Below are 27,692 nucleotides of genomic sequence, written 5' to 3'. Positions count from 1 at the left end.
TTCCGCTTCCGCCGCCCCTCGGGCACTTCCGGAATGTTGGCATCCGGGGCTTGGCCCATTCCCTGTGCCCATGTTGGGTGTGAGGCTCGGGCGTCCAGGCCTGGCAGCCATGTTAAGCGTGGCTTTTGGGTAAACTCGCGGCAAGTGCTTCATTCACGTGACAGCGTTACCACGCCCGAAGTGTGTAGCGTCTGCCGCCGGATATAAATAGTCCAGGTTCTGCGGTTTGCTTCTAGGTGGCTTTGGTGCACTTTTCAGGGTTTCGCGTTTTTCGGTTGCAAAGTAGCTAAATTCCGGTAGAGACTTTTTTCCAAAACTTACTTACCTGAAAAACAGAAAAACTTTTTTTGGCGAGGGTGAGGTGGGGTAAAAACGTCAATGTTAAGTCTGCTTTTCTCTACATTTGGGACATTGTGTATGTACGTACTTTACAGTATTTTATAGTTTCCAAAGGATTTCCTCATCTTTGTCTAATTAAACACTCGCCACGACCGTGACGTATTGGTAGGAGTTAATTTGACCCGTTTTTTTCCTTACAAAAACTACCTTCAGAGAGGGTGTGGACTGAAAAAAAAGAAAACAAACCAAAAAAACCCCACAGCCTAGAATTAGGGAATTACTTTTTATTCAGCGCACTGGCTGAGGACTTAAGCTGTGGAGATGGCCTCTCAGATGTCTGCGAGTGACTGTTGTGAAGAGGTAAGGCATGCAGATGTGTAGGAGAGTTTGAAAAAGAAAAAAAGCAGGTAGTTGAACGTGAAAATATTACTTCTCGTTAAAGAAACAAAATGTCAAATTAATGAATTTAGCTCTTTTTTATGTATGAGGTAATATGTGAATCTGGGCTTTATGAAGTCATTCTCTTGATATGTACCTTAGGTTTCTAGGGTCTATAATCCTGTTTTTCTCCGAACTGAATCTCAGTAGGATGCACCTTTAGGCACAGCTGCAGTGACTGATGGCTCCATGACCGCAACAGTCTTTAACCGAAATGACACGAACCATTGTATGTCTGCAGAGATAACTGCGCAGTGTCACACAGCTAGACTGAAACCAAATTTTTTTGCCTTCCAAATGCCTTGCCCCTAAATATGGGTGACCCTTGATCAACTCTGGGGTTAGGGGTCAAAAATTTGAGTATAAGTTTACAGTAGGCCTTCCCTACTGCAGTCCACATCTGTGGGTTCAAGCAACCACAGAGTGAGTACTCATTCTGTGACCTTGAGATGTTAACTCTAAGCTTCGGGTTTGTTAGGAAAAAAGGGATGTCGTTATGGTAAGTACATACAAAACCACCGCAGAATTTAGTGGCTAACCATAATTTGTTAGGATTCTGGGAGTTGACTGGGTTCAGTTGGGCAGTTGTAAATTGGGGTTACATGCATTTGATGTTAAATGTCGGCTGAGACTTTTCACTGCAAATTCAAATGGAAGTTGCATCATGGACAATTTAGTCTGCAAGCCCTCTAGGGCCTCAGCTTAAACTATCTGTCAGAGTACCTACACATGCTTTATCCTTCTGGTTTGGATTTCTCACAGCAGAGCGCTGGGTTATGATAGCGAGCACTCAGAAATAGAGTAGAAAGTGAGCTGTTCCAAGCAGTACAGGAGGAAACTCAAGGACAGGACTTCAAATGATTCAGCCTTGGGAGTCCCAGAAGTCATTTCTGTCACATTCTGTTGGTCAAGGAAGCCACCCAGATTCAAAATGAGAAGGGTAAGATTCCACCTCTTAATTTAATGAGTAGCAAAAGATTGAGGGTCCATCTTTAACTGTTTTTTGGTGGGGGAGAGAGATGTAGATTTTATTAGCACAGGCTTCAAAAAGGAAGGCTAGTAGCCCCACCAGTACAGTCTTGAGGGTGTACCTTAGTGATTCCTTACATGATTTATTTTTAATTGTAAAATATACATGGCTTCCTGGTGACTGAGTGGTAAAGAATGCACCAGCCAATGCGGGAGTCACAGGTTCCACCCCTGGATCTGGAAGATCCCTTAGGGAAGGAAATGGCAACCCACTCTAATATTCTTGCCTGGGAAATCCTATGGACAGAGGAACCTGGTGGGCTCCATTCAGTCCATGGGGTCCCCAGAGTCAGACACGACTCAGGAACTAGATCACCACCACCAAAATATATGTAAAAAAATTTAGTATTTTTAACCAATTTTGAGTGTACAGTGGCATTAATTCATTGGCATTAAGACTATTTACATTGTTATGTGACTACATCACCATCCACCACCAGATTTTTTTCATCTTCCCTTCCATTTGTCCTAAACAGTTCCCACCTGCTGCAGCCCAGCCCCTGGCAACCACCATTCTACTCTCTCTCTGTACCCATATAAGTAGGCTCATACAGTATGTCCTTTTTGTTTGTTTTTTTCCACTTAGCATAATATTTTCAAGGTTCAGCTATGCTGCAGCATGTGTCAGATTTTTTTTCCTTTTTAAGACTGAGTTATATTATGTTGTATGCATATATCATATTTTGCTTGTTCATTCATCCATCAACTGACATTTGGATTGCTTCCCACATGTCTGTTGTAAATAGACATTGTGAATAATTCTTCAATGAATATTAGTGTGCAGGTGTCTTTTCTTTCTTTCCATTATTTTGATATATATCCCAAAGTGGGATGGTTATATCATATAGAAATTCCATTTTTAATTTTTCCATAGTAGTTACACCATTTTACATTCTCAGCAACAGTGCACAAGGGTTCCAATTTCTCAACGGCCTTTCTTTCTTTTTTTTTGTGAGATAATGTTCGTAATCCACTAAGAAGAGTGCCTCAGTTCAGTTCAGTCACACAGTCATGTCCAACTCTTTGTGACCCCATGAATCGCAGCATGACAGGCCTCCCTGTCCATCACCAACTCCTGGAGTTCACCCAAACTCATGTGCATCGAGTCGGTGATGCCATCCAGCCATCTCATCCTCTGTCATCCCCTTTTCCTCCTGCCCCCAATCCCTCCCAGTATCAGGGTCTTTTCCAATGAGTCAACTCTTTGTGTGAGGTGGCCAAAGTACTGGAGTTTCAGCTTTAGCATCATTCCTTCCAAAGAACACCCAGGACCGATCTCCTTCAGAATGGACTGGTTGGATCTCCTTGCAGTCCAAGGGACTCTCAAGAGTCTTCTCCAACACCACAGTTCAAAAGCATCAATTCTTTGGCACTCAGCTTTCTTCACAGTCCAACTCTCACATCCATATATGACCACTGGAAAAACCATAGCCTTGACTAAACGGACCTTTGTTGGCAAAGAAATGTCTCTGCTTTTCAATATATTATCTAGGTTGGTCATAACTTGCCTGCCAAGGAGTAAGCGTCTTTTAATTTCATGGCTGCAGTCACCATCTGCAGTGATTTTGGAGCCCACAAAGATAAAGTCTGACACTGTTTCCACTGTTTCCCCATCTATTTCCCGTGAAGTGATGGGACCAGATGCCATGATCTTCGTTTTCTGAATGTTGAGCTTTAAGCCAACTTTTTCACTCTCCACTTTCACTTTCATCAAGAGGCTTTTTAGTTCCTCTTCACTTTCTGCCATAAGGGTGGTGTCATCTGCATATCTGAGGTTATTGATATTTCTCCCGGCAATCTTGATTCCAGCTTGTGCTTCTTCCAGCCCAACATTTCTCATGATGTACTCTGCATATAAGTTAAATAAGCACATAGCAAATATTATGAAAAAGTTAGCTGTTACTATTTGATTGTTCAGAGGCTCTTCTTTTCCCTTTTTTCTCAGCAGTGTTTGAAGTTTCAAGGACTGAATTCTTAGCATGTGGTTTTTCTGAAGTTCACTTTCAAAGCATCTTAAAATTTTCCAAGTTACATAAGGAAATACTGTGAAAGGATGTTGTAAGTAGGTGTATGCTTAGTGAATTGCACTATCAAAACCAAACACAAGGTGGTAGATTAGGCGTGTGCACATGCGGACACACACACATACACAAAAGGAGAAAAGAAAAAGTTTCATGGGTAGCTTTTATAAACATAAGGCCTGCTACTGCTGCTAAGTCGCTTCAGTCGTGTCTGACTCTGTGCGACCCCATGGACTGCAGCCTACCAGGATTCTCCATCCCTGGGATTCTCCAGGCAAGAACACTGGAGTGGGTTGCCATTTCCTTCTCCAATGCATGAAAGTGGAAAGTGAAAGTGAAGTCGCTCAGTCAAGTCTGACTCTTAGTGACCCCATGGACTGCAACCTACCAGGCTCCTCCATCCATGGGATTTTCCGGGCAACAGAACTGGAGTGGGGTGCCATTGCCTTCTCCCAACATGAGGCCTAAGTGAGCATAAATAAATAAGGCCGTTTATTTCATTTTTAATTTGGACCATACTGTTCAAGGTTACATCTCAAGAAAGTGAATAGATTTAGAAACTTCAGAAACTCAAAAAGTTTACTTTAAGTAATAAGTCTTACTGTGTTTTCCCTGTCAACTGCATTGAGTGCTGATCTTTTAGCCAGCTCTCTAGAGATGTGAGAGTAAAGAAGATATTTTTTATAAAAAGAGATGTTTGAAATGCCAAGAACTATTTACCGTGAGCCAGCATTTACTAAAAGGCTGTGTGGGGCCTGAGAATATGTTAGACTGTTAGGGCTGCAGAGATGACTATGTAGCAGTTTCTGCTCCTAAGCAATCTGGGAGACATCTACAAAGAACACTTAAGTGAAGTTTGGGAACCCCTGGCCCAGTGGAATGTCAGGATACCCGAGCAGTACAGAGAACAGAGTCCAGGCTCTGTGCAGCTGTGCTTGAAATAGTAATTACAAACACCCAGCTCAGCTCACTTTTCCTTCCCCCACAAGCTTGTGTCACTACTTCTTTTTCTTTTTTTTAAATTTTATTTTATTTTTAAACTTTACATAATTGTATTAGTTTTGCCAAATATCAAAATGCATCCGCCACAGGTATACATGTGTTCCCCATCCTGAACCCTCCTCCCTCCTCCCTCCCCATACCATCCCTCTGGGTCGTCCCAGTGCACTAGCCCCAAGCAACCAGTATCGTGCATCGAACCTGGACTGGCTTCTCGTTTCATACATGATATTTTACATGTTTCAATGCCATTCTCCCAAATCTTCCCACCCACTCCCTCTCCCATAGAGTCCAAACTACTTCTTAATTAGGTCTCTCTGTCTCATCATCCTGGCTCTAGTATCTCACTTGCAAATTCTTAATGTTTTGTTTTTTCATTGTATAATCTCAATGTCTCTCTACCAGTCATTTTAAATACATCATTATGTTTAATCCCTATGAATTCTGTGAGGTAAGTGTTGTTTACCCCATCTTACAGGTAACGTAACTCAGGTTCAGAGAGGTTAAGTATTTTGCTAAAGTTCACACAGCTAGCAAATAAAGAGAATCTCTGTGAAATTTTAGCTATCTTACTTCAAAATCCATATTCCTCCTGTGCAGTCTTGTAATTTTTCCTCCAAATAACAATCTGATTAATTTTCTTAAAGCACACAAGGAATGTGTCAATGGCTCATTTTTTCTTAAACTTTAAACCTTAAAGCATACATTTATTTCTTGTTGATCGGAATTCCAAGGCCCAGTATGCCTTGGTTGCAGTCTAGCATTTCAGTCTCCTTTTGCTGCATATAGGACACACGGGAATCAGTTTCCTCTCACATACTCTATGACTCTCCTGACCTTGACTAAATGAGCAAGTTGCCCCCCGATTAGTAGAAGGTGAATTAACCTCATTCAGCTGTCACAAGGAAAGAAATGAAAAGTGCTGAAGGACTGGGCCCACCCAAATGAGCCTCATACTGGGATGGAAACTGATGGTCCTTACATTCCAAAAGTAACAGGTAGAAAGCAGGTGTAGTTTTCAAACGCTGGTTGTATTTTGAATCTGACATGGTTCATTAATTCATTCAACAAATATTTTCTGAGTGCTTGCTCTCAGGGGAGGCACTGGACTAGTCGCAAAGAAACAAACAATGATAAGTGGATATATTTCTTCCTGCAGTTTGGTCAAGGGAGTCAGGCAAACATCCAGATGAATCAATTTCTCAAACATAAACAGATAGGGGGGTGGGTATACAGTTAAGCTTAGTTGATGAAGGAATTAATGAAAGGATAATTGTACTCAATTTTTGCTTTTAAGTACTTCAGTTATAACAAAATTCTTTCCAAATGTTACAGCTCTATTCGGTTAAACATAAATGTGGCAAATGACAACTTCTCAAAGCGCCAAATAATACAGACTTAATAAAATTTTTATTCTCTTAAAATTATAAATTTAAATCAATAGTTAAAGATTTCAAATTGGAATCACACAATTCATCCATCATATTCTTTACTGTTATATTTTCTTAAAATATCTATATTTTAAATTATAATTATTTGTAGACTATTTCTTAACCCAAACTACAATATAGATGTGATTTATTCCTCATTTCTATGCTTAAATTTAATATTTTTGTGGTTATAATTACTTAAAAATTTCAACTCCCCATATTGGCAGATTGTAGTTGCATATTGATGGGGAGTAGCTAAGCCCCATGATTTCCCTTCTTCCCACCCCAACCCTTTTCCTTTTGGCTCTCAAGCTATGAGGACACATGACTAGGGTGGTAACAGCATTAAATCATCATGTAGATGGAATCTGTATGGGAGATGACAAAACCAGCATTCTGTGCAATTCATAGACTAGCAGAGGTCAGAGGTGGACAGTAAGACTCCTTGCGTTACTTAAGTCAGGGGATACTGCTGATCTTGAATTAAGACCATGGGTCCTCTTAATTGCATGAATCCACCCATTTCTTGTTTGACTTAGGCTCAGTTCAGTTCAGTCCCTCAGTCGTGTCCGACTCTTTGCGACCCCATGAATCGCAGCACACCAGGCCTCCCTGTCCATCACCAACTCCTGGAGTTCACTGAGACTCACATCCATCGAGTCAGTGATGCCATCCAGCCATCTCATCCTCTGTCGTCCCCTTCTCCTCCTGCCCCCAATCCCTCCCAGCATCAGAGTCTTTTCCAATGAGTCAACTCTTCACATGAGGTGGCCAAAGTACTGGAGTTTCCGCTTTAGCATCATTCCTTCCAAAGAAATCCCAGGGCTGATCTCCTTCAGAATGGACTGGTTGGATTTCCTTGCAGTCCAAGGGACTCTCAAGAGTCTTCTCCAACACCACAGTTCAAAAGCATCAATTCTTCGGCGCTCAGCCTTCTTCACAGTCCAGCTCTCACATCCATACATGACCACAGGAAAAACCATAGCCTTGACTAGACGGACCTTTGTTGGCAAAGTAATGTCTCTGCTTTTGAATATGGTATCTAGGTTGGTCATAACTTTCCTTCCAAGGAGTAAGCATCTTTTAATTTCATGGTTGCAGTCACCATCTGCAGTGATTTTGGAGCCCAGAAAAATAAGTTTCAGTTAGATTTCATCACTTTTACCAAAAATATTCCTGATAGTATTTCCTACGCTGTGTTAGCCATTAACCTCCTCTATTATCCTCAGTTCAGTTCAGTTGCTCAGTTGTGTGTGACTCTTTGTGACCCCATGAACCGCAGCACGCCAGGCCTCCCTGTCCATCACCAACTCCTGGAGTTCACCCAAACCCATGTCCATCGAGTCGGTGATGCCATCCAACCAATTCATCCTCAGTTGCCCCCTTCTCCTCCTGCCCTCAACCTTTCCCAACATCAGGGTCTTTTCAAATGAGTCAACTCTTCGCATGAGGTGGCCAAAGTACTGGAGTTTCAGCTTCAACGTCAGTCCTTCCAATGAACACCCAGGACTGATCTCCTTTAGGAGGGACTGGTTGGATCTCCTCAAAGTCCAAGGGACTCTCAAGACTCTTCTCCAACACCACAGTTCAAAAGCATCAATTCTTTGGTGCTCAGCTTTCTTTATACTCCAACTCTCACATCCATACATGATCACTGGAAAAACCATAACCTTGATTATTATCCTAAACCTTCAGAAAACATGTTACTCTGAGTAGCCTTGAACATGCTTGAGGAATGAAGCACCAAAGTGCTGCACCAAAGTGGTGGATAATATTAAAAGGTCAAATGAGGGGCTGATGTCGAGAAGTCTGCAAAATTAGGGATATGGAGCAAGAAGTAACCGTGAGAACAGAAGTGCCCTGGGGTTCTTTGAAGTTGAGAGGCCACCAGACTGCCCATGGTTGTGGGCCAGCACATCAAATGATTTTGTATGGGTATGAAAGTGTATTTTCCAGAAGATTTAGCTCTCTGGGTGATATTTCCTTGCCTTCTACTAAGATAGTAAAGTGTTTCAGGTCCTGGCAGTACCATAACTTATGATACAGATAAGTGTGGTAAAGGCAGGAAAATAGCAGGGAATTGAAATTTGGGCAGGCCTGAGGACAACCTCAGATTCAGAGGAGGGAAAAGTGGAATCCCAAAAGGGTAGTATCAACATGTAATTGTAAAGAAGTATAAAGAAGTACACTTCTTTACAGAAGTAATTTTACAGAAGTAATTACTTTTTTCATTTTCCTGGCAATAGTGCCTTAATGTGGAGAAGGCGATGGCACCCCACTCCAGTACTCTTGCCTGGAAAATCCCATGGATGGAGGGGCCTGGTGGGCTGCAGTCCATGGGGTCGCGAAGAGTCGGACACGACTGAGCGACTTCACTTTGACTTTTCACTTTCATGCATTGGAGAAGGAAATGGCAACCCACTCCAGTGTTCTTACCTGGAGAATCCCAGGGACGGGGTAGCCTGGTGGGCTGCCGTCTATGGGGTCGCATAAAGTCAGACATGACTGAAGCGACTTAGCAGCAGCAGCAGTGCCTTAATGTTCCTTTGGGGAACAGTTCTTTATCCTCATCTCGTCCATTCAGGAGGGCTGCTTCACCCCTGGCTCCTGCAGTGCCTTGTAATTTAGTCTATTTCAATAAAAGTTAAAGCACACTTGTGGCCCTAAAATCTGATTCAGCAATCTTATCCCAACTAATGTATAAGCTTCAAATGTTTTACTAGAAGTCTTAAGAAAGGAAAGTTCTCTTCTACTGAAATTGTAACTCTGGAGCTGCCAGGGTTTACCTCTGGGATGGGTGAAGTGGTCAAAGCCTGAGAATGAAGACAATGTCAAGGAAAACATGGATGGATCGAAAAAAGGAGACCCAAAAAAACACCTGGCAACAATTTTTGAGACTGGGTTGAGCCATGCCTGAATTCAGAGATCTCTCTGGATTTTTCAAGTACAAGTGCCATGGAAATCCTCCCCACCTCCCATACTTTGCTCCCACCTCCCCCCACCCCATTTTTTTTTTTTTTAATTCAGTATCTGAGATGAGTTTTCTTTTGGGTGTTATTCTTCGAAAGAAGTTCAATATACTACATGTGTTTTCCCCACTAGAGGGTGTAGCTCACTCACTGCATAAGGAGCAAAACTGTAGATGCTTCAGTCAGATCTGTTGGGATGGTGCAGAGTCCCAGCCACAGAGTTCACATCGCTGATGGTGCCCTTAGAAGACCTGGGAGAACGGTCATATTGCCAAGTCCAAGCTCATACTGCTCACTGCATGACAGAACAATAAATCAAGAGATAAAGTGTTTGGACAAGGAATAACCACTTTATTTGGAAAGCCAGGAAATCATGAAGATGGTGGAGCTAGTGTATCCAGAATTAAAATTCAGGCTTCTTTTATATTAAAAGGGGAGGGAGTGTGATCAGTTATTGCAAACTTCTCGGTGCCAGAATCATTTGTGCTTCTAGCTGTCATGACGCTCTAGGTCATGACATTCCTGTAAACTTCTAACAAGCCAACTGTTACTCTCTACTCTGCAAATTTTTATTTCTATATGAATGAAAAATGTTCTACCTTTAAAGGTCAAACTTGAGGGGTAGAGCCTTGATAATGGGCTTATCATATGTTTCAGGTTTTTTCTTCTCTGTTACAGATAGATGATCAAGGCAAGGAAATGGAAGAGGACCCAGGTGCCACATGGAGACTTCATCTCAAGAACAGTGAGGCTTCCTTTGTCTTAAAAAAGTAAGGGCCAGAATGGCAAATGGGTTTTGTCTTCCATGCCAAATCTGATGGACACAACATGTTTTGATTGCTATGTTGAGAAAGATTTTGAAACCATGTCCAACTCAGTGGAGTGTACTCTCATTGATTACCAATACCTGGGGTAGGCATGGGAAGAAGCAGCAGGGTTGGATGCAATAGATACTTTGCCTCTATGGGTGAGATGTTTCTCAGTAGGCATTTTGGGGTTTTTGTTTGTTCATTGTTAAAGCAGATGTTTTTAAAATTTTTAAATTCTAGTTATTTACTGATGGCTGTGCTGGGTCTTGACTGCTTTCACCAGTAGTGGCAAGTGGTGGCTACTCTCTGGTTGCGGTCCACAGGCTTCTCTTGCAGTGGCTTCTCTTGTTGTGGAATATGGGGTCTAGGGCACACTGGTTCAGTAGTTGTGGTGCATGGGCTCCACTGCCCTGCAGAATGTGGAATCCTCCTGGAGCAGGGATTGAACCCACGTACTCTGCATTGGCAAGTGGATTCTTAACCACTGGACCATCAGGGAAGTCAACTCTTGGCATTTTGGATGGGTCACTTCTTTATTGTGTAGTGCATTGAAGAGTATTTATCCACTGAATAGCAATAGTACCACTCCAGTCACTGTGACAAACAAAAATAAAATCGCAACATATTTTTAAAAGCGTCTTATGAGAGCAGTCACTTGAAAATCATTATGTTTGGCTGAGAGTGACTTGACGTAGACTTACTTGAAGATTGCTCTAGAGCTTCTTATGTTTTTGAAGACTAACAGGAAAAAAGAATGAGGGTTTTTCTTATAAAACCTGAGAACCAATTTTCCACCAGTAGTGAATAAGAATCGACAATGGAGATGGGAATGAAGAGTGTCCAGTAAAGGGAAGAAAATGCTTATAAGGACAGGGAGTCAGCTATCAACTGGCAGCAGGTGATTAATATGGTTGAGGAAAGGATAGAGGGAGCTTCAGCTTTTGGGGAAGGGGTATCCTATTAAACATCAGGGTCATTGGGATACTTTCATCCCACCTTAGGGTTCCATTGTCTCTAGGTGTCCTGTTAGGTCAGAGTGTTGTCTTTATATAACAGTTATCAGGGAGCTGCCCCCCTCTATACCTCTGAATCCACTGAATAATATCGGCCTCCTTAAATTATTTTTTGGAACAAGTTAGCATATAAGCCAATGAGTGAATAAATAGATGAATAAAATATTCCTTACCCCTTCGTTTAAGAGTTCAGTAGTACCTCTTTCATGTTTCTTATGCCCCTGAAGAGAAAGGCCAGAAAGAGGGTTTGAACAACAGGCATGGTATTGTTGCCACTTTCAAGTTTTGCATTTGCCCAAGACCACACATGAGCAGCACCTTAGTTGGACAGGTCGGATGTATTATTCATCTCTGTGAGAGAGAAAACAATGGAAGCCATAGGGTACCTCAGTAAAAGGATATTAGGAAGGATTTATTGTCCACATTTGGGGTTATTAGGTTGATTTGGGGAAATTTTAATGGCTTTGCCCTGGATTGGGTACCCTCAGGACATGGTAATTCTATGATTGACATCTTGAAAAGTCTTATTTAGAAGGAGGAAATAATAGGCTAAAGTTGTAATTGGTAAAGAAGCAACAGTCACTCATATTAACCTAAAATAGGGGATGTTTGCTAGTTTGCATGATGTTTGTTTTGCCTGAGTTCAGGCTTAATTATAGAGTAGTATTGTCTTCGTCTTGATTCATCACGGTTGCAGACCAACTTTGTTGGATGTTAATATTCTGCAAAGTTGTTTGCTAAACAGGAGAACATCAAGGCCACTTGTTTTTTATTTTTCATTTGGACCCATGAGTGCTATGGCAATGCCAAGGTTAGCTCCTGGATGTCATGGGTTGTTTTCCTCTTTTCACATTGTATTATATCTTTTATAATCTTGTTTTCTTGCTCCCTCCCTGGATTGTAAACTGCACAAGGAACAGACTTATTTTGATTACTATTAAGGACCCAAACGTAGCCAAGTCTGTCAGTTCATAAGTTCTTAAAGAATATTTACTGAATAAATGAATTGTCCAATTAGCCTATCAGACTGAGTTACTCAAAGGCAGAGGTCACTTCCTACTCAGCTCTGTACTTCTAGAAACAAACACAATTCTGGTGTGTCTCATTAAATATATCTTGAATTAAAGAGGAACTTTCCATAGCATAAGATTTATTGATTTTTTAATAAGAAAATATAATGAATTTTGCTTTTTGAAGGAAAGATGATGGTTGGTTCACTTATGACGAATAAAGGAAAGTCACTTCACAGTCAAGATTTTTTGAACTTCTGACATTTTCCAAAATGTTGAACTGAAAGAGTGAATTCCAAAGCTCTAAGAGAAATTGATATAAGTATTTAGTGACAATTCATATGAAATACAACCTTTATTTCTCCTCCTCTAGCTTTACTGTTTTGGGGATTTTAAGCGAAGACAAGTCTTGATTTGTAAACTCTTAACTTACAAATAACCTATAGCTACAAAGATTTGCCTCTCCTCTCAATACTCCCTTCACTCTGGAAACCACTGTACATTGTAATCATGGTGAATTATTAGGGCTTTTAACAGATGTATAAACTTGTATTTTAAGTAGGGAGAGGGAAAAACAGTGACTCCCTGAAGAACCATGGGAAAATCTTTTCAATATTCTGAACCAGAATTATTTATTTGTAAAATGACCGTAATTATGGGTACCTAACGAGAAAGGCTCTTTGAGGATCCTTGTGAAAGGGCTCTATGAACTACAAACAGGGAGGATTCTTATTGTGGGGGGCAAAGAGCATAATTGTCAAGAAAAAGATAAATACAGCAGTGCAGAAAACACAAGTGAAAATATTAGTCATCATTAGCAGAAATGTAATAACAACAGCAAGCCAATTACTACATTTTGCGATAAATTATAGTCAATGGACTTTTGTTATTGCATTTTGCATAAAAAAGTGGTCCATTTAAAAAAAGTAACAATAGCCTCATAGGAAACAAAAAAACATTGTTCATCTTCCGTAAATCCTTCCAATTTGACTTGAGCAAAGGAATTACCTTTGGAGTCTTTTCTTATTATGTATAAAAAGGGAATAATCTCATCCTTGCCTACCATCCAGTATTGGTATGGCTTTCATAGGTGCCCTGTTTAGGAAAATACTTTCTAAACTATAGCAGACTATTAGTTATATATCTGTGTGACATATAGTAATAGCCTGAGAATAATAGTATCTTATTCTTCCCCACTCTTTCCCTGCACCTAGCACAGTGTGTAGAACTTACTAAGCATTTATTAAAGATTCATGAAACAGGTAAGTGTGAAAGATTGTTTTTAAATATTCTAAAACTCTGGTCAAACATAAGATTCTAATCAAAGTAATTCAAAGTTAAGCTTGAGGGCTCTGGATGTTAGATTCCTGGAATTGTTTCTTGGCTTCTCCCCTAACAAGCTGTGATATTTTGAATGAGTCCCTAAATTCCTTCCATTTTTACTGATAGTCTAGAATAGGCAAATACATAAAGGTAGAAAGTAAAGTAGTGATTGCCAGATACTAAGGGGAATGGTAGAATGGATACAGGTTTATATTTGATGAAAACTATTCTGACCTTTAGATAGCTATGATGGTTTCATAACTCTGTGACTATACTAAAGACAATTGTATACTTTAACAAAGTAAATTTAATATTCACCCTGCTTTTAAACTAAAATCCTAAGGGTAAAGTCTTAGTGCTGAGAAGTTATTTTTCAATTCCCTGAAACCTTGAGATCCTAGGAAAGTGGGTAGATAGTCAATTTGAAGAAAAGATGGAAGTGAAGAGCTATTAATAAATTTGAGAGAAGAGATAGCAATCATCTATACAGTTTCTCTTCCCTCTAAGGCGTCTCAGTGTGTTCCATGGAATTATTGTGATCAATACCTTGGAGGCCTGTAAGATGAGGCTTGAGATTGTCTGAAAGATATTGTTGTACTAGCCGAAGATGACTGTGATATAGTTTTTATGGTCTGAGTGAAGAAAAGAGTTGGGAAATGTATAAGGAGAACAAGGGGTTGGTATGAAAGCATGTTGATGGTAAGATGACTGTTTTGGTCAAGACTGTCCTGTTTTAGCACTCAAAGTTTTCCATCCCAGGAAAACCATCAGTCTCAGGCAAACTGGGATGGTTGGTCCTCTAGTTAGAAACGACATAACAAGAACACTAATGGCCTACTCTACGACAGGCATTATGCTAGGCTCCCTTTATGCATTATGCCTTTTAATTCTCATGACCAGCCTCTCAGGTAATTACTGAGGTTAATTATCTGTCCTAGATCATAGTTTAAATAGAAGAGGTGAAATTCCAATTCAAGGCTATAAGGATTAGTCTTTACTCTTAACCACATGCTCAAGTCTGAAAGATTGAGCCAATACAACAAGTGATAAAACTTAAAAATACATAACCTGTAAAGGGTTAAGTTTAAAAATGCTTTTTATACCCATTATGTTCATTCTCCTCAAGAACTCATTCATTCAATAAGTATATACTTACAGTGCTTATGTGGTGCTAGACACTGTGCTAAGTATTATGAATAAATAAAAAAACCTGCCTTCTGACTTAATGGAACTTAAAATTAGGAAATAAATAGAAAATCTGGGTGTTATAAGAATTATAGACAGAGGCATATTAATATGGAAAATGTCAGAGATAAATCTATGTTAGGTAGGATGGTCAGGGAAGGCATCTGTAAGAAAGAAATACTTAAGCTGAAGCTTAAATCATGAGGGAGAACTAGTTCTATGAAAATCAAGGGGCAAACATTCTTATAGGAGAGGATAGTTTGTCCTAGGGTCTTGAAGCAGGAAAGAGCTTTGTACGTTTGAAAATATCAGGAAAGAAGGTCACTGTAGTCAAACGATATTTAGCAAGTGAAGCAGTAAATATCATAAATACAATCTCAGATTTTAAACAGGAGCTCAAGGTTTGGAGTAGTTACGAGATTTCTCAGTATCACTTAACCACAGGGGCGGGACTCAATCCAAGGTCCTCAGACTTGTTGATTTGTTATCTTGAAAAGAGTGATTTGTCTTACAACTATGGTTTTCAAACATTTTAGGAACAAAACCTTTTCCCCATAAAATCATATTGAAACCCAATGTTCAACGCTGATAAAGGAAAGGTTCTCTGCTAGAGTTGGAGGTGGGACTCAAAAATCTCAGTTAATCTCAGTTACCCCACACGCCTTGGGTTCAATAAGTACAACAGAAATTCCAGTAACATTGTTTTTAGTTTAGAGAATCACATCTTAAGGAGTTCACACACATTTTCCAAAATATGTAGAAGTGTTATCAGTTAGCTACACAATAGATTTTCAAAAGAGGGTTCTGTTTGGGGGTTGGTGTTTTCACTTACATTTTAGCAAAGCAGTACACGCAGGAGTTAGAATATGTAACATTATTAGAGGCACATATTGGGCTGACTCTTATGGAACATGTGTGTTTCTGTTGTACAGTCTTCTTTTGATAATAACTGCACGAAATGTCCTAAAACAAAACTCACAGGTCAAACTCTCTACCCAACAAGTTCTCTTAACGGCTTCTACTATAAGTACTTGGGTGTTTAACTTGGTGCACAGAGGAGATAATGATAAAATATGTCTTCTTTTAAAATTCAAACATGAAAACTTTCTTATCTTAAATTTAGCAGTCAGAGTCTGCAATTTTTACTCTGAAAGGCAGTTGAGGCTTTGCAGCCCTGGTCCTTGACTGTCTGATATCTGTAACTTCTTGGAGAAGTAGATTATTTTGAGGAGTAGCAATAATGACTGTACCCACTCTCTGGGAATAACTGACTACAACCACTGTTCACGTGACTCCGGAGTTATTTTAGTTCATCCAAACCCACTGTCCATTAACTCTTATGCCTAGATTGGGACACCCTGAGTGGTCCCACTCTGGCACTGGCTATAGTTCAGTCTTTTGGAGATTTGGAAGCTGGAATAGTGAGGGAAGAAGTTACCAGGTTCAAATTTTACCAGTATCTCCCCCATTTTATTTTGATTTCTTCAATATTACCAGAGTTGGAGTATGCGTAGAGGAACTTGAGTGACAGAACAATTTGTCTGCAGGCAACAGGGAGACTTGTAAAGTTCATGCGAATTCTGTAATGAGCAGATTAGGAATGAGCTGTCCTAATTCCCTACTCCATAGGTTCAGGTCACAGTCTATCCATACATCCAGTTTTTCCAGCTACTGCTCTGTGTACAAAACTTCCGTCGCTCCCATTACTTACAGTAATGTTTCCCAAATTTCAGTCATTTGGTTCATGACTCCTTCTGAATTCAGGTGCCATTTTTTTAAGTTTCCTTGAATTGGCTGCCTTTTTAAACTTGACTATTCACCTTAGATTTGTCCTAAGTATGAATATCCATGCTGTCTTGAATTTGAAGTTGTTATTATATTCTAACACATTAAAAAAGCTACAATTATTGTAATACATGATAGTCATTAGATATTAACTAAAATCATCACTAATACTCAAATCACTGTGGGAAACAATGTTTATGTCTTCTGGCTCTTCTTTTAATGATTAAGCCCATATAGTATGTTTGGGAAAAATTTACCAAAGAATTGATTCTTTATTGGGTTCCTGTCAGACTTTATTTTGGGGGGCTCCAAAATCACTGCAGATGGTGACTGCAGCCATGAAATTAAAAGACGCTTACTCCTTGGAATAAAAGTTATGACCAACCTAGATAGCATATTCAAAAGCAGAGACATTACTTTGCCAACAAAGGTTCGTCTAGTCAAGGCTATGGTTTTTCCTGTGGTCATGTATGGATGTGAGAGCTGGACTGTGAAGAAGGCTGAGCGCCGAAGAATTGATGCTTTTGAACTGTGGTGTTGGAGAAGACTCTTGAGAGTCCCTTGGACTTCAAGGAAATCCAACCAGTCCATTCTGAAGGAGATCAGCCCTGGGATTTCTTTGGAAGGAATGATGCTAAAGTGGAAACTCCAGTACTTTGGCCACCTCATGTGAAGAGTTGACTCTTTGGAAAAGACTCTGATGCTGGGAGGGATTGGGGGCAGGAGGAGATGGGGACGACAGAGGAGGAGATGGGGACGACAGAGGATGAGATGGCTGGATGGCATCACTGACTCGATGGACGTGAGTCTGGGTGAACTCCAGGAGTTGGTGATGGACAGGGAGGCCTGGTGTGCTGCTATTCATGGGGTCGCAAAGAGTCGGACACGACTGAGCGACTGAACTGAACTGAACTGAAGAATGAAAGGGATTTCTGAAGTTGAATAAAAGTATAAAAAAGAAGGATAATTTAATTAGAAGGAATTATAATACAAAGACACACTGAAATAGCAAAGACCCCCAAATAGTTAAAGTTAGCTAGAATCTAAAGTGAGAGAAGGGAAGTTCTCCTTTTAGGGAGAAAGGGGCTAGGATAAGGAGGATATGCAAAAAGTTTACTCTAAGGGTAGTAGGAGCCTTTCTTTAAGGAAGGTGGCATCTTAATCAGATTTGCATTTTAGAAGGCCCATTCTTATGGTTGTGGAGATTAGTGCACAGATTGGCAAACTTCCTATTAAGATCGAGGTGGTAAATATTTTCCTATTTAAAAGCCATACTACATCTTCCTTGCTTTGTTGTTGAAAACAGCTAGAGACAAGATGTAAACAAATGAGTATGCCTGTGTTCCAAAAAAGCTCTATTTTCTAAAACCCTTGGATCAAACTAAGTGCAAGGAGATCATTAGACGGCTCTTGTAATAATATGAGCAAAAAGTGAGAAGGACTTGAATGAAAGAATCAGCAATGACTTTAGAAGGAAAAAGTGAAAGTCGCTCAGTTGTGTCTGACTCTTTGCAACCCATATACAGTCCATGGAACTTTGCAACTCTATATAGTCCATGAAATTCTCCAGGCCACAATACTGGAGTGGGTAGCCTTTCCCTTCTCCACGGGATCTTCCCAACCCAGGGGTCGAATCCAGGTCTCCCACATCGCAGGCAGATTCTTTATCAGCTGAGCCACAAGGGAAGCCCAAGAATTGTGGAGTGGGTAGCCTATCCCTTCTCCAGAGGATCTTCCCGACCCAGGAGTCGAACCATGGTCTCCTGCATTGAAAGCAGATTCTTTACCAACTGAGCTGTCAGGGAAGCACTTAGAAGGAAGAAAGATATTTAAAAAATTAAAATGAGGAGCTTTAATATCTAGTGGTCGATAAAAAGGTGAAGAAGCAGTAAGAGACAGGGATGAGCCCTGGTTTTCCTCAGCATTTATTTTGACAGAGATGTTTAGCTTGAACCACTGATCTGCAATTCTATAGATAAACAATGATCAAATATTAGCAGTTTCATATGGGTTAATATGGTTCAATCTAATGGAAATGCTACAAGCTTAAGATTGTAAAAATCATTCTTATGCAGGAAGTAGCAAACTTACCTTATCTCCGATGTTAGAAAAAATATCTGAAACAAAATATTCAGAAAAGGATTAAGAAATGTAATGTTGAAATGTAAACAGCTAATTCACCCATTAAGTAATCCCATGGAAATTCATAGCCATGAAACTCACAGAAAAATAAGTGGCTTCTTCACGCAAGGTTTGTCTGGTCAGGCCTGATCCCTGAACACTGCTCCCTTCCTCTCCTCGTGCCTGAGACACAATGTGCCACTTGAGAACTCAGTCTTAGCCCATACCTAGCTCTAATGCTGACCTTAAGCAGGAGAGATTTGAATCTTGGACTCAGCATATCCTCCACTACTGGGCAGTTCACACATTGCTAGATCTATTTCAGAGTCTAATTCTTGATAGTCATCCTGGCTACCTGCTGACAGAACTCTTACATACCTGCCTCCATTTAAAAAAATCATTTCCTGTCCTTCTGAATATACTCTTTCCAAACTCTATCTGCTTCCAAGGAAACATCTTCCATTGTTTGGCCTCTGTGTCAGCAACTGCTTACCCAAACTTTTAATGGTTCCTATTACCTTCATCCTTCATGTCTACTTCACACCCTTGACTTCTTTCAGCTGCTGAGACGGAAGCTCCTCCTTGCCTCCCCCTCTATCTGAGCCATCCTGCCAGCAGATTCACTTTCCCATCATGGACTTCCCTTATTGGTGACATTGGTATCATTGGCTTGTGCTCTAAGAGTAAGCCACATCAGAAACTGACACGGCTTTGTGCAGAAGGCATTTGTGTGTGTGCACACAAAAAGTACAAGTTTGTGGAGGTTTCTGGCGGGTGTGCAAGTATTAGGAAGAAGAGGGAGGAGAGATGAAACTGATTATAAAGTCGAAGACCAATTACTTGTCAAACGTTGGTTATACTTCTTAGGATCATCCCTTAAAATATCTTGAGTCTAAACCTGTCTATGGGTGAATTCTTGGGATACTAAAAAATGGATTCAACCACCATTAATTATTTTAGTCAAGGTAGTGAATTTTTTAAATCCAAGAGAAATGTAAAAATTTCAGAAATTCCTTCATCTAGAAAACGATTATCATTGGCTTGTTACTTCCCTTAGAAGATCAATTGTTTACTCCCTCCCTGAGGTTCTTTGATAAATCCTTACATGAGAAATAGCCAATAACCATGAGAGCCACAAAGAAAGTTTTCATCTTTTCCATAAAGAACAATGTAATTCATCCACGGGAGTTCCTTCTGTTGAAAGTTTCATTGCAAATCCTCAAAGCCTCAATTCTCTTGATGATTTGAGATCAGTGGCCCCATTATGAGAACCTTAGATTCCCATTATGAAGTCACTTAGCAAATAACCCGTTTACATGTGACATCAAGGATAAAGTCATCAGGTTACTAAAGAACAAGACTTCCAGAGAAAATGTTTCTTCTAACAGTCTGTGGAGCTAAGGTTCTGACAGCATGACTTAACATTATTGTGATTATTAAATTATTCAGTTCCATAGAAGTATATTCTTTTTTTAACTAGCAAGAAGAAACAGATGTGAAAAAAAGATGAACTTGGAATGAGTAATTTGGGGAAACTTTTAAAAAATCTACATGTCTTCCTTCGACACTTGGTCCCCTCAACTCAAAGATTCTAATTCAGTAGGTATAGAGTGTGACTCAGACATATGATACACATACATTTGAATTGCATAGTAGAATCTGATTAGTCTCTTTGTGGAACCAATGGATTAGGAGACTATAATATTCTACTAAGGGTTGATTTTGGGGGAGCTTTCCTCTCTTACTTCCTAAAGGCAGTTGTCTGTTTTGTTAGAACAATCTCCTTTTTAAAAAAAAAAATTGAAATATGGTTGACTTGTACTATTTTGTTATTTTTAGGTATGCATCAAAGTTAATCAGTTTTATATATATATATATATTTATATATATATATATATTTCAGATTATTTTCCATTATAGGTTAATACAAAATATTGGATATGTTTCACTGTATTATACAGTAAATTCTCTTTGCTTATCTATTTTATGTATTCTAGTTTGTATCTGTTAATCCCATACTCCTAATTTATCCCTCTTCACCTCACTTTCCCTTTGGTAACCATAAATTTATTTTCTATGTCTGTGAATCTGTTTCTGTTTTGTAGATACATTCATTTGTATTTTTTTTTTAGATTCCACATATAATTGATATCATATATGTCTTTCTGACTTCAGTTAGAAATATTTTTCTAACATATATATTATATTTTTCTAACTATATTCTCTAGGTCTAGGTCCTATATTCTCTAGATCCATCCTTGTTGCTACAAATGGCAATATTTTATTCTCTTTTATAACTGAGGAATATTCCACTGTGTATATATACACACACACACATGTGATACGTATATACACAGATGATTGGTTTAAGAAAGTGTGTGTATATGTGTGTGTGTGTGTGTGTGTGTGTATGTTATTATTTGATGGGCACTTGAGTTCCATGTCTTGGCTATTTTACTGTAAGTGGTGCTGTTATTAGTATTGAGGTACATGTTTGTTTTTGAATTAATTACATATTTTCTGGTATATGCCCAAAAGTGGGTTTGCTGGATCATATGGTTGCTTTATTTTTAGTTTTTTAAGGAAATTCCCTAATGTTTTACCTAGAGGCTGTGCCAGTTTACATTCTCACTAATAATGTAGGAGGGTTCCGTTTTCTCTGGCCTTCCTAGGTGGTGCACTGGTAAAGAATTCACCTGCCAAGAAGGAGATGCAGAAGACGTGGGTTCCATTCCTGGGTCAGGAAGATCCCCTGGAGTGGGAAATGGCAATCTACTCTGATATTATTCCCTGGGAAATCCCATGAACAGAGGATCCTGGTGGGCTACAGTCCATGGGGTTGCAGAGAGTTGGACACAGCAGAGCATGCGTGCACGTACACACACACACACACACACACACACACACACACACATACATGCATGCATTGTAAAATGATAATCTTGCTGGATAGAGTATACTAGGTTTCAGGTTTTTCCTTTCCGGATTTGGGATATATCATACCTTTCTCTTCTGGCCTATAAAGTTTATGTAGAGAGATAAACCCCCTTATGGGGGTTCCCTTGCTATTGACTCTGTTTTTTCTCTTGCAGCATTTAAAATTCTGTCTTTAACTTTTGTTGTTTTTAATTATATCTTTGTGTGGGTCTGGTTTGGGACCCTCTATGCTTCTTGTACATGGATATCTGTTTCTTTTTAGATTTATGAAGTTTTCAGCCATAATTTCTTCAAATACATTTTCAATTCCTTTTTTATTTTCCTTCTGGGGCCCCTATTATGCATAGGTTAACACACTTTATATTATCCCATAGCTCTCATAGTTTGCTTCTTTTTTGTCTATATGCTGTTCTGATTGGATGATTTCCATTATTCTCTCTCCTAGATCACTTATTCATTCTTCTGCATTATTTAATCTGCTATTCATTGTATTTAGCTTGGGTTTAATCTTGGCAAATGAGTTATCCAATTTTGATTGATTCCTCTTCATAGTTTCTAGTTCTTTGTTACAGTGATAATCTTTCTTAATTCCTTTAGCATTTTTATTACCTCCATCTTGAACTCACTGTCTAGTAAACTGTGAGGTCTGCTTCATTCTTTGTTCTTTCAGGTGATTTCTCTTATACTCTTAATTGGGAATAGTTCCTCTGCTTTTTTATTTTATTTAGCTTTTTCTGATTCGATGAGTTTATGAGAAACTGTTATCTACTGTGCCCTTGAAGGGGTGATTTTACATGAGAGTGTTCCCGCGTAGACTGTGTAAGTCCAATATTTTTGGTGCCAGGGCTGTTTTTGGAATGGATGCCAGCCATGTCTTTCCTCAGAGTGTGCTGTCTGTTACCACCTTAACAGGGAGTGTAATGATATTGTGGTGTCCAAAAGCTGCACTGGATGTTCAGTGGGGCGTCCTTTTTGCCCTGTGCCTGTCACAGCCCTTTTGGGTGCCCTCTTGGCAGTCTTGCACAACTGGACTGAATTTTCTCCCAGGGCCCATCTCTCAAAGATTCAGGGCCTATGTGCAGTTCATACCAGCAGCCTCATCTAGTGCATATTTTGGACAGGGAAGTATAGTGAAGAGGCAGCCATAAGTGCTGTTTTCTCCCCACCTTGATTGTTAGCAAGCCAACGATGCACACTCCTAACGAGTGGAGGCCAGACCCCTCCACCCTCTCTTTCTGTCTTGGTGGACCTCCCAGCAAGCAAGGGGGCCTCCCAGGCTGAGGGGTCACTTGTGAGAACCTTCCACCCTTTATAGATTCCTCCCAGAGACACTGGTCCCATCCTGATGCCCCTTTTCCCTCCATTATACCCTGTTAAATAGGGATCTTTCTTGCAGGTTTGATTATATAACAGATCTTCTGCCTCTAGTTTTCTGTGAGAGCTGTTGAATATGTAGATATATTTTTGATGTGTTTGTTGGGGGAAGATGAGCTCCACGTCCTCCTACTCCGCCATCGTGATCATTTCCTAGAGTGATCTCTTTACCCTTTATTATTACCAGACCCATTCCTACTTCACTACTCATACCATGTGCTATCTCATATTTGACATAAGACATATTAAATAAATAACCAGGGTGCATGCATGAAAACTCAGGTCCTTTATGTGTGATTTCTATTATAATATGTAGCTTGCATAACAAGGCAGCGTCCTGGAGTTCATGAAGAAGCAGTAATTCTGTGCTGAAGGTTGTGTTATGGCCAAGCGCAATGGGGCTTAATTCATATTGTAACCAGAACAAACATATGAGAAAAATCAGGCCTATTTCTTAAGGAAAGAAGTCTTATTTTTAAAATGCCATCAGTTCTCAGATTTACCCAGGACACCCCATTGGGAAATTTGACTCCAGAGCTCATCAACTTAACCACTGTATTATTTAGCATTTTGGTTCAACATAAAAGAGTTCATACAGATGGCTAACAAACACATGAAAAGATGCTCAACATCACTCATTATCAGTGAAATGCAAATCAAAACCACTATGAGGTACCATTTCATGCCAGTCAGAATGGCCACAATCCAAAAGTCTACAAGCAATAAATGCTGGAGAGGGTGTGGAGAAAAGGGAACCCTCTTACATGGTTGGTGGGAATGCAAACTAGTACAGCCACTATGGAGAACAGTATGGAGATTCCTTAAAAAACTGGAAATAGAACTGCCTTATGATCCAGCAATCCCACTGCTGGGCATACACACTGAGGAAACCAGAAGGGAAAGAGACACGTGTACCCCAGTGTTCATCGCAGCACTGTTTATAATAGCCAGGACATGGAAGCAACCTAGATGTCCATCAGCAGATGAATGGATAAGAAAGCAGTGGTACATATACACAATGGAGTATTACTCAGCCATTAAAAAGAATACATTTGAATCAGTTCTAATGTTATGGATGAAACTGGAGCCTATTATACAGAGTGAAGTGAGCCAGAAAGAAAAACACCAATACAGTATACTAACACATATATATGGAATTTAGAAAGATGGTAACAATAACCCTGTATATGAGACAGCAAAAGAGACACTGATGTATGGAACAGTCTTATGGAGTCTGTGGGAGAGGGAGAGGGTGGGAAAATGTGGGAGAATGGCATTGAAACATGTATACTATCATGTATGAAACGAGTCGCCAGTCCAGGTTCGATGCATGATACTGGATGCTTGGGGCTGGTGCACTGGGACGACCCAGAGGGATGGTATGGGGAGGGAGGAGGGAGGAGGGTTCAGGATGGGGAACACATGTATACCTGTGGCGGATTCATTTCGATATTTGGCAAAACCAATACAATATTGTAAAGTTTAAAAATAAAATAAATTTAAATTAAAAAAAAAAAAGAGTTCATTAATGACAAGGACGATCTTACTCACCATTGCATCTTGGGCCCCTAGCCCAGTGCCTGGATATGATACATCAATATGAGTAGTTAAAATATTACAAGAAGACAATTTTCTGCTGTAAGGTGACAGTGTCTGAGAATTCTTTGGGCAGAAGATAGTCATGGGGCTGCTCTTGTCTCGGGCACGCATAGGGCAGTGCTGAAAGGGAAATACACACTGAAGATGGATAGAAAGCAAAAGCAAAAGACCAGGAAGCAAATTCTATTCTCATTTGCTGAGGTGACCAAGGGCAGTGAGGGAGCGGCAAGACAGATGGGCTTGCAGTGCCAGCCAAGCCTTCTGTACCTGTAATATTTTCATCAGGATAGCTCATCTTGATTATTAAATCATCTCTTAGTGATTTGAGATGGTAAAAGCATGCTAGAAGTTTTTGCTGAGCTGGGAGAAGTTTTCTTCTCACTTAGGAAAAGAAAGCTTACAGCCAGAAAGTAGAAATGGGATACAAGACTCAAACTCCTCAGGGATACTACCTATACTGCTGGTCTGGACTTTAAAGTACTTCAGAGCAGAAGAGTTTCTTCAGAATAACAAGTGTAGATTGTTAGTTCAACATAGTTCATAGTTCAAACTATGACAAGTGTAGATTCTCCTTGATATTTTAATTAATGACAAGGTCCTATAGAGTCCAAAGGAGTCAGCATTACCAGTATGTTCCATGTGTTCCTGTAGCACCTAATGGTTTTTCAAGCATATTCTAATAACAATAGGAATCATAGCTACAACAATGTTTATATATTTTAGCATTGATAGCATTTTTATGTTCTAAGTACTTCCCTTCTGTGCATTAACTGCTAATTCTTATCATAGTTTTGAAAATTAAGTATCATTGGTACCATCTTAGTGTGTGTGAAAGTCACTTGTCATGTCCGACTCTTTGCAACCCCATGGACTGTAGCCTGCCAGACTCCTCTGTCCATGGAATTCTCCAGGCAAGAATGATGGAATGGGTAGCCATTCCCTTCTCTAGGGGATCTTCCCCATCCAGGGATGGAACCTGGGTTTCCTGCATGACAGGCAGATTCTTTCCCATCTGAGCCACCAGGGAAGCCCCAAACCTTTGTAAAAAGGACTTCTTTGCCTCTCCCAACAGGGATAGGAGCTTGTAGATCAAAGGCATGCCCTGGAAACACTTGTAATCTCCTGAATTCCCATCCCAAGAGGACTTTATCCTGCTAACAGGAACTACGTAGATGTCTTCTTCAACTCCACTCTCCAAGGCAGCTTGTGTTCTTGGGATACAAACCCTTCACCTTAAAATGTCACCTAGGTGTGACTGTTTGCCAGGGTTTGAGTGAAGTTTGGACACACAGGCTTTGGTGTGCAAGTGTGTGTGCACAGGGCTCTTCATGAGGCATGACAGGATGGGAGTGGAGAGAAGAGAACTTCTACAGGTCAGGAGAGGGACCAATGACCAATTTCTCCCATGCCACCATATTCCAGGAAAGAATTCTAAGGAGTTTGAGAATTTTACATTTCAACCTGGGTTTTCATATTGCAGTAATGCTATTATTTGCCAAGGTAGAAGGATATAATTTTATTTAAATGTGTCTTAGCTATAAGTTTTAAATAGCTGGGCTGAGTAAATTATGGCTTCCCTATTGGCTCAGATGGTAAAGAATGAGTCAGCAATACAGGAGACCTGGGTTCGATCTCTGGGTCGGGAAGATCATTGGAGAAGGAAATGGCAATCCACTCCAGTATTCTTGCCTGGAGAATCCCATGGTCACAGGAGCCTGAGGGGTTACAGTCCATGGGGTCACATTATATACATACGGTATATGGGCTTCCATTTTAATTTTTGCCTTCAGCTCCCAAATGTAATGCATGGGCCTAGATAGTACTCCCATTTAAAAAATGTGTTAACAACTCTGAGAAGACAAGTGACTGGCTTATAATCATGAAGTGAGACTAGATTTGAGACCAGCATTCTTTAATATGAATGCCTGTGCCATTTCCACCACATGTTTCCTCTCACATATATTCTGACAGTCCTCACTTTAACTGTATGAAGTGGGGTTACTTCTGTCTCCACTTTTGTCAGCTGATGTGGACTCTGACTCAGCAAAAATGACTGATCCAAGGTCCCATGATACAGCCAGTCCTTAACCCATCTTTTGACTCAAATTGGTAAGTATCATTGGTAAGTATTAGATGATGAGAATATTTTCCAAGAATGTTTAACTTGGAAAAGAGAAGACCGAGCATGATCCATAAAAGTCATTTAAAACCTATGATAGTCTGTCTCTGAAAAGAAACAGACTTGGTCTGTGTAGGCACTACCAGACAGAACTAAAACCCATGGATAGAAACTAAAGGAAGATATAGGGGTTCAGTATAAGGAAGAACTTTCCAACCATTAGAATCTTTCAGTTGTGTCCATGTTAAGTTGATGAACTCTCCATTGCTAGAGGTGTCTAAGCAGAAGCTGTCAGGGATGTTGTAAGTAGGATTTCTGTATTCGTTATCTGGATGCCTCTGATGTTCTCTGAAGTCCTTTCTAGAGATTCCAAATTCCAATACTCTGATTCCATAGTCAAATGGTCTTCAGTTGAAAACCACCTCCAGGATAGGTGGAAAAATCCAAGCAGCCTGAGGGCCTGTACCTGGTATCTTCCATTCACCTCTCCCTTCCTCACCCTGCTCTGTGCCCTAGGATGCGAACTGCTGTGGACTTCATCACAGGGCTCTTTGCCCTGTAGCTACTGGTGAATTCATCTAATGAGCAGTGCAAGCAGGAGACGGAGGAAGGAGATGCCCTCCCTGTAGGGTCTGCACAGACTACTTTTCATTCAGTGTGTCAGGCCATTTTCTCCACAGAACACGGCCTTCTTCTTTCCAGGTTTCTTCCTGTTTCCCCTGCAGGCCTAGGAATGGTAATGTGCACTTTTGCTGTCCCTGGCTACAAGCCACTGGAGTACTCCCAGTGATTTCTGTACATTATTCCCACAATTTAGTAAACTGTCCCCTAATCGGCTCTTCTCAAAGTGAGCAATTTGAATGTGTTCTTACCTGCTTGACCCCATGTGATTCAGTAAGCCTGAGGTGACTACTTTTTTGCTAAGGGGAAATCTTGGTTGTTGTCAATATAGAACAACCACAGAACCTGTGTGTCAATATATAGGACCCTCCTAAAAAGGAGGGACAAAACCCTCTAGGGTATTGAAGGAGGAGGAGAAAGCCTGAGAAAGGAAACAGCCCATCAGAAAGCTGGCAGTTGCTATAGGTAAGTGTATATATTTGACACTTCAGAAGTGTTTCCCCCTTGTATACCAGATGCAGCTATGGTAAATATTGCCCATTCTCAAGTTTATGCACAGACTTAGCTGGTT

General features: G+C 40.2%; 1 protein-coding gene across 1 annotated transcript; it reads right to left on the bottom strand.

Moving 5' to 3' along the window:
* Window positions 1-12,191: 12,191 nt before the first annotated feature.
* Window positions 12,192-19,757, bottom strand: LOC133251457 (ovomucoid-like). Its single transcript, XM_061423955.1, has 4 exons — window positions 19,577-19,757; window positions 18,442-18,467; window positions 15,398-15,528; window positions 12,192-12,360 (listed from the first exon to the last, which is right to left on the bottom strand). Exons 1-4 carry the CDS (start codon window positions 19,629-19,631, stop codon window positions 12,297-12,299), a joined length of 276 nt encoding a protein of 91 aa, XP_061279939.1. The 5' UTR covers window positions 19,632-19,757; the 3' UTR covers window positions 12,192-12,296.
* Between the last annotated feature and the right edge of the window lie 7,935 nt (window positions 19,758-27,692).

This window comes from Bos javanicus, chromosome 7 (assembly GCF_032452875.1).
Source record: "Bos javanicus breed banteng chromosome 7, ARS-OSU_banteng_1.0, whole genome shotgun sequence".
Classification (NCBI taxonomy): Eukaryota; Metazoa; Chordata; class Mammalia; order Artiodactyla; family Bovidae; genus Bos; species Bos javanicus.
This window is presented reverse-complemented; position numbering and strand designations above follow the sequence as displayed.

Excerpts from the sequence above, each read along its gene's own strand:
- LOC133251457 (XM_061423955.1), bottom strand. The coding sequence starts at position 19,631 with ATGGAAAAGATGAAAACTTTCTTTGTGGCTCTCATGGTTATTGGCTAT. Across the intron at positions 15,529-18,441 it reads TTTCTAACATCGGAGATAAG|GACATTTCGTGCAGTTATTA; the intron begins GTAAGTTTGCTA and ends GTTTTGTTTTAG. Across the intron at positions 12,361-15,397 it reads GTGTACTGCTTTGCTAAAAT|AGCTTTGGAATTCACTCTTT; the intron begins GTAAGTGAAAAC and ends AATTTCTCTTAG.